General features: G+C 39.6%; 1 protein-coding gene across 1 annotated transcript; it reads right to left on the bottom strand.

Moving 5' to 3' along the window:
• Positions 1–1,388: 1,388 nt before the first annotated feature.
• On the bottom strand, positions 1,389–6,289 carry LOC311303349 (uncharacterized protein; the record flags this gene model as incomplete). The annotated part of the gene is made up of 7 exons (XM_084429773.1): positions 6,164–6,289; positions 5,926–6,063; positions 5,726–5,823; positions 3,997–4,178; positions 3,211–3,308; positions 2,601–2,770; positions 1,389–1,572 (listed from the first exon to the last, which is right to left on the bottom strand). Exons 2-7 carry the CDS (start codon positions 6,010–6,012, stop codon positions 1,389–1,391), a joined length of 819 nt encoding a protein of 272 aa, XP_084285899.1. The 5' UTR covers positions 6,013–6,063; positions 6,164–6,289.
• Between the last annotated feature and the right edge of the window lie 1,832 nt (positions 6,290–8,121).

Below are 8,121 nucleotides of genomic sequence, written 5' to 3'. Positions count from 1 at the left end.
TCGCTCCACTGCCGCAGCAGTGTCATCTACTCCGCTCCCGCAGAAGCTTAGTTCTATGTCCAAAATTGGTTTAGATATTTAAAAGCAAGTCGAAGCAAGTTTGGGCCACTGCCGCAGCAGTGTCATCTACTCTGCTCCCGCAGGAGCTCCATTACTCCATCTAAACTTGCTCCACTGCCGCAGCAGTGTCATCTACTCCGCTCCCGCAGGAGCTCCATTACTCCATCCAAACTTGCTCCACTGCCGCAGCAGTGTCATCTACTCCGCTCCCGCAGGAGCTCCATTACTCCATCTAAACTTGCTCCACTGCCGCAGCAGTGTCATCTACTCCGCTCCCGCAGGAGCTTAGTTCTATGTCCAAATAATTTGGATATTTTAAAGCCTTTGAAAAGCAAGTTTGGTCTACTGCAGCAGCAGCAGCATCTCCTCCTCTACTGCAGGAGCTCAGTTCCCCGCAGCAGTGTTTACTCTTCCGTCCTTTTGCTATCAGCTAGATGGATAGCAAGCCAAAGTAAATTTGATCCACTGCCGCAGCAGTGTCAATTCTAGAGCTAGTTCTCCATCAACTTGCTTTCACTGCAGCGGTTATTCCATTCTCCTCCGCTTCCGCAGAAGTACATCACATATGACCATCCCCAGCCTACTACCTTAGAGGCACACCCATCCGACGCCATGTTAGCTTTGCACTCTGCAAGTTTTGGGGGGTCACCAACATCATGGCGGCTGTCCGGCATTTATTTGCAGCTTTTGGGGGGAGTACTCTGGGTTCGGGCCGAATACCGAGCCCGGAGCCCTCTCCTCGGACAGCACGCCAAATACGCATTTATTCTATCTGACTTATTTGTAAGTGTGAACTAGTGAAATGATGTTTTATAAACAAAGTTCGGGAGGAGCACGTTCAAATAATCAATCCAATCTACTCGTCATCAAACAATTATGTCTACCCTAATCAGCATGACAAGAAGTATATATATATCCACTCTGTCAACTCACCTAATATTCCTTGACAGTTTTCCAGCATCCCTCCACCACCCCGACTCCTCACTCTTGGCTCAATCTTTTACAGCCAGGAATACGGGGGGAGTACTCTGGGTTCGGGCCGAATACCGAGCCCGGAGCCCTCTCCTCGGACAGCACGTCAAATACGCATTTATTCTATCTGACTTATTTGTAAGTGTGAACTAGTGAATTGAAATTTCCGTCTGTCACTATCACTTTTGTTCTCACTACATACAATGGAGGTGAATGTGATTTTTTTGATGCTCAAAGCATTAAAGAATTGCATTGCAAAGACCGTAACACCAACATGTCTGTCCTAGTAAATTTGAATAATCCGTTAACAGTCTTCACCAGAATGTCATGACTCTGAAGGAAAACAGTCAAAGGATTCAATTGTGAGTGAACAGTGGTTTATTTAGAACACAATCGTAGATAGCAACGTGGGTCGGAATGGAAGCAGGCAGAAGATGACTCAGGCTCGGCAACGCAGGGACGCAACGGGCAGACGTAGACTCAGGAAAATGTAGCAAATCCTCCGGGAAAACTCGAGGAAACCGCTGCATGGAAACAGGACTGGAAAGCAGGAAAGACACGGTGAGAATAGTCCCTGGTGAGCCTCAACAACCATCTGACAAAGACAGGACGAGGTGACAAACAATATATTGGACATCCTCATTCAAAACAACTGCGCTGATGAGCCGTGCCCACTCACAAACAAAAAAAAACCCAAGGGCGAGTCAATGAATTATTTGTCATTCTTATTGATGCCCAGCCAGGGAGAATGGCAACAGCAATACAGTGAACACTGTGTAGTACCAAATCTTAAGGATACATCCTCACAGGAAGCATTAATCAAGTCAAGTCAAATCATCTTCATTTATATAGCGCTTTCAACAATGTAGATTGTTTCAAAGCAGCTTTACAGAGATAAGCGTATAATTTAAGGTAACAGAGATTGGTTTGGTTTTATAGCGGTTCTTAAATAAAGTTATTTTCCAGCTAAAGTTAGTTTTGATTGATCACTTCTCAGTCACTTCTGTTGATCGTTTATTATTATTATTATTTTTTTTTTTTTGGAAAAAACCTTGTAGAGTATAATGCTGTAGACACTGTTGTGTTTCAGAATAATAAAAGACAATAAATAAAAAAAAAAAACAGAAATGTGTATAGTCTTCACCTCAAAATGTGGCCCCGAGCAACTGGAAACAAAACTTATTATACGGTTTGATTGGGGCCGTCTTGAGAGTTTAGGGCTGGCCATAATGAAGCAATTCCTTACAAGGTCAACTAAATGGCCTGCAACTTTCCAGTTAAGGCTATTATGCAATAAACACACATACATCTCATCTTTTGCTGCCTACGCATAAAAAGCTTAATATACATTTTAACCGTTCTTTCACCAATAGGTGTTAAAACCACATCTCGCCTCTCACCCCTACACTCTATGTCAAAGCCTTTGTGCTTATGCAGAGAGATCAGGAAACCACAAACACTTCAGTTGGCAAAGCAAGCAAGCCTGCATCACGCTTCTAGCGATGCAAGCTTCTTCTGCAAGCCTGACATTTCACAATTAGAACATTTAAATTGATCCTCTATCAGACCTTTCTTTAAAATGTGTAACAAGTTTTTCCATCTGCCTGATGATCTTTATCATCCATTTGCCTTGCCAGATCAGCTTGTTCTGGGGAAGATAGGTCGTTGTCTGTCTTCTTCCTCTTCTCCTTCTTGACTTTTTGCAGTTCTCTGGCGTGGTCTTTCTGGAGCCGGTTAACTAAAAGATCGTCCATAAATACTTTAATTTTAGCAGTTCGTTTGGAGACATGTAGGTTATTCAAAAGCGGTTCCAGTTTGAGGGACTTAACGGAAGATTTAAAATTCATAGGCCACATTACAACACTCAAGTAAAACACTCATAGAGTTAATATTCACAATGAAAAAGAAAAATATGAAGGCCATAGGCATTATGTCCATTTATTGTTTTGACATCAACCAAGTTAATTTTTGCTGATGACTAAGTAAATGTAAAACCCCACAAAGTTGATTCCACTTGAATGACATGAATTTGCCATACACGTGTTGAAACTAATGTGTATGTGGAAGACTGAACAACATTTTTCAACTTTTCAATAGTACCAAAAGTAACGCTGAATTGAGGAACAGCATCACATTTCAAGGTTTATATTACATGTACATGTACCACTGTTAACCTACAGACAGGCTCACGTGTGTTTGTCGATTCCAGTGCCGTTCTTGACTTAGCAGCTCCTCTTGGGTCAGAGGCTCACACATTTGCTGGTTTTCATTCTGACCTGCATGATAAAACAAATCAGAGTAGTTGAGTACAATGGTGTAAAAATCCAACACTGCAAGAAGCCAACCCTATTTACCAATCTACACGATTTATCCCAAAGACATATTTCAACTAACTTTGCTGCATTCATTTCTGTTTAATATACAGTGAAATAACTAAAACAATGATAGGAATAGTCCTAGAATAATGTTATCCAAAGAATACCAGATATACAGTATGATATCTTTTGAATACATTTGTAGTATACTATGTTGTCACTACAGGCATATGTTTCCATTCAACATTGGAGGGGACACATTAAGCTTAAACAATATTCCTGTATTCTGGGAATTTATGGTGGAAATGTCTTTTTTTTTTAAAGAAACATGTATTTTGATCTATGACTTATGTCTTAAATTTCTGGGCAAAGTCCAGAAAGTCTCTAGTGAAGTTTAAAATCTGGACCATTTTGCCTTAAGCATCGCCAACCGCCACTAACCACAACATTAATGTTTCTAAAAGGAAATATATTGATGGTCCTTTTTGGTAGAGTGCTAATATTCAGCTCACTAATCAAAGACTGAGAACCAAATGTAGGTCATGTACATGGAATCACATTCTGCTCTACTCATTTTAGGGAACAGCTGTTTGCATGGCACATTTGTATAGTACTTCAACATGTGATAAAGAGACAGTTTAAGTCAAACCTGTGATTTCCAGGTCTTGTAGAGAGTCCTGGAGGAAGTTGATGATGGCATTTTCTCTTGCTTGCCTTGGACTTCCCTTCTCACTCAGCTCAGGGACTAGGATACTCATCCGGCTGGGGTGGTGGGGCAAAAGGGGAAAAAAGGAGGAGGGTTGACTACACAGATACGATGGAACAATGGCTCTATTGAGAACAGGGAACAAAGTTTTGCGGAAGACTCATAAATAAAAGGGAAATGTGCTATTTTCCACACAACTAAATTAAGACTAAGACAAGGCTATACAAATTTATATTTTAAGTTCAAATGCTGCATTTCTAAAAACAGTAATCAGGGTTCGTACGGGTGCTTGAAATCCTTGAAAATGCTTGAATTTTGATGTTGTGTTTTCAAGGTTTGAAAAGTGCTTAAATTTTGGATAAAATGCTTGAAAATGCTTGAAATTGTAACTGTATTTCTTTCACAACAAATACCTATCTGACTGAATAGTTTGTTTATTAAATGGAGAAATAAAATGTAGCCATCAGATAAAGAGCGATTTGCGCTACGCTGGCCAGAGCAAAAGTAGGCGGAGTTTTCATTTTGATTTCCGCGCTTTTTTGGATGCCCCGTTTTTATTGGGCGCGCGGGTAATCGTCACAGAGCGCAGCGGCAAAAGTTGATCTATTTTTAACTTTGACCGTGGCGTGCACGCAAGCTCGCCAATGCTGCGCTCCGCTTTGGTCGATGCAGCAACAAAACGTCTTCGCGCAGTGCGCAAGCCATTGAAATAAATGGGTGTCATAGCACAGCGGTGATAATGTAATGTTAGTATTGCATGTCCGTTATGGCACGTTCATTTGTGGAATATGTGAACATAGCCAAAGTTAGGCTACAGCACAGTAACTAACGTTAACTACCCGCAAATTAAAACCTGCAAACGTTAGCCCAGTGCATAACAACAATCGTTGATTGCTGAACAGAAATCGTGTCAGATGGAGTGTCATACAAGTAGCCTACTGTAAGGTTGAGGATGGCCTTATGCAATATTTACACTGCTCTATTCCAGTATATAAATGTATGTCTTGGCAATGAAATACATTTTTTTATTTCAATTAATATAGGCTATTTATCAGGCAGGTGCCTGTGCACTGTCAGAGTCTTCTGGGTTAAAATGCAATTACAGGTGGTTGTTGTTGCACGGTCTTAGATTTTGTTCAAACCTTGTCTATATCAAGAATGTGTCCCAAAACCAAGGCCTGTAAAATATTTCTGTTCAAATCCTATGTCTTCATATTTTCAGCCCTTGAAATTATTTGTTTTACAGCCTGAAAATCACATTATCTGGGAAGCAATATTAGGACATTAATATAATGAAAAGTATTATTCATAGGCATTATCTACTTAGACAGTGATACATTTTGAAAAATAAAACTTGTGATTTGCTTAAATATCTGCTCCTTCTGCTATTACGAAACACAATTTTGACTGTTTATAGCATTATCTCTTTTAATGTGATAAAAACACGAAATAATAATTTTGACTATGTATTGGTATGTAATTTACGGTGGTGCAAGGTGCTGGAAAAAGCTTTAAAATGGACCTTGAAAGTGCTTGAAAAGTGCTTGAATTTGACCTTGGAAAAGGTGTACGAACCCTGAGTAATAATACTATGCTGTTAAAGTGGCTACTGATGCTGTGTGCATCAAAATTAATTATATAAAAATTGTTTCTCTGGAAAATAAGTACGGACCTTATGATACTGTCCTTTTGGTCCGACTTAAGCAAACCCGTGTAACCACAACTCTCGATTTCATCTGTGAACTGTGTCAGATCAGTTGCTGCCTCCACCTAAAATTACAACAAACGCATTAACAGTATAGCAATGAAATACTGTACATTAAGAAAATCCTTTAATGGTTTTGCACGGCTGTTCATAGCAGATGTACTCACCCTTTCTATGAGTAAAGCATACTCAAGATCATCCACATCATCTTTGGTCAGCTGCAGAGCATCAAAGTCCCCTGTTGTAAGAAGCATGGTGCTGGGCCGCCCTGAGCTAGGCTGACAGAAAACACTTCTCCTGCAGTTCTGCATGTCATCAACAAACAGTGCAGACATTGTAATTGCAACTTTGTACTTTTACTTGCATAAACTGCATAATGTAGGACAACTATAAAACAATGCAAACCTGTAGAAACCATTTTCTAGGTCACAAATCGAGTAGACAGGACTTGTTCCCTTCTTGCCACTGCCCTCAAACAGTCGCCTCTCAGTGCCACGCATCATTTCTAAATACAATAATTAATGACAGAAAACAGTTCAGTAAATAAAAAATACTGCACCTATGAACCTGATTTCAGTAGTGTTTGGTGCCAGAGATTGTCCTAAATATACATGACCAGTCAATAATTCTTTGCTTAAGGCTCCAGTGTCGATTCCAGCTTCGCCAATGAAAGTCACATTGACTTTGTTGACAGGTGAGCCCTTCTTCTGTCTCTGCCACTGAATTAGGCCTCTTTGGGAAAGGTTGTCCGGGGTGATGCAGGTCTTAAAATCTTGGCTTGCAAGCCACTGGAGAACATCATAGTCACTATTAAAAAGCAGCAAAAAAATTAGAAAACAAAATAATTTAACTTTGAATTTAATGACATCTTAAGTAAACAAATGACTGATGAAAAAAAAAAATCACCTTGACATGTCGGCCATAGATAAGCTTCCCTCGCGTAGCACACAACTGTCTGTACTGTAGTTCAACGTGTCCTGTAGACTGAAAAGGGTCACAAAACACATTAAAACTTTCAATTTGCCAGTCAAATATATCAATGTTTATGTTTCAGCACACCTGAAAAAAAATGGTAAAAAGGCATTCTACTGATATTATTTTGGACATATCTGTAAACCTAGATGCCCATTGAGTGACCTTGCCATTACACTCTTGCGCTATCACAGCGTTTCTTGTGCATTATGAAGGATAAGACAAAACAAAGATGCAAATTAGATTTAAATGAATCCCAAATTACTGATATAGTACATTGTATATTATTATATTATATTACAAGGTGAATCAGGGTATCTTCCGTCCATTTCAAATCCGTTTTCAATCAAAAAAACAGAAAACGAAAAAACTAATCGTTTTTTAATTTATCATTTTATTGCCTTTGTTTAATATTTACTTAAAGTTATATTTTTCTATTATGCCAGACACATAATCTACTCTAAATAATGGATTTCAGAATATTGGCCTAAAAATGGAATATGACATTTTGATTTTTTAACTAAGCTGCTGTGACCTGGAAGTTCACGCGCCGGGACGAATGGAAACGGAAGAGTGCGGATGCCGAATTCAGTCGCGAAACTTCCTTCAAGCAAGCCATGGATACATACACGCTTTTCAAGGGTCCTAAGAGGGTAACTTTAAAGGACGAAGACATGACAACTGATAAGATTGGCCGTATATTTCAGGTAATGATTTAGATTATTATTTATTTTTTTTTTTTTAGATAAAACGTATCACATATATATATATATATATCACATGCCACTGCAGTGATGGGCAAACTCGCCTTATCCAGGCCAATGTCCTGCAAAGTTCAGCTGCATCCCTAATCAAGCACAACTTAGCCAGTTAATCTCTGTCTTAATGATACCTGGAATGCTACAGGCAGGCGAGTTTTATCACGGTTGGGTCTAAACTGCAGGACAGTGAGCCTGCAGGGCCGAATTTTCCCATCTGTGCCAATTATTAGAAAATGTTACAATTAAGCAAAACTATATAATCTTATAGACAACTATCAATTTTAATTTAAGGTGTGTAGTTCCAGTGTTTACATCACAGATGATAGCAACGTCGCTATCTTCGCTGGAGCGAGTGGATTTTTTAGTAGTGTCGATCTTGTTGCAAGAGGACACTACGAAGTTCACGGAGATTCTGCCGAGGTGCAGTCACCGGACCCAAGTGTTCGACCCATTGCTGGATCTCAGTCTGTGCGCTTTGCCTTTCAACGACCCAGTGCGGCCGCTGGTTCTGCTTTGCAGGCATCTATGTCAAAACCTTTTCAACGGTGAGTTCAACAAACGTTTTGCCCATGGGAACAATATTATTATATGACAGTTTTAGTTGATGCTTTTGAGTTTTAACGAAAAATT

Source organism: Rutilus rutilus, assembly GCF_951802725.1.
Source record: "Rutilus rutilus genome assembly, chromosome: 14".
Taxonomy (NCBI): domain Eukaryota; kingdom Metazoa; phylum Chordata; class Actinopteri; order Cypriniformes; family Leuciscidae; genus Rutilus; species Rutilus rutilus.
This window is presented reverse-complemented; position numbering and strand designations above follow the sequence as displayed.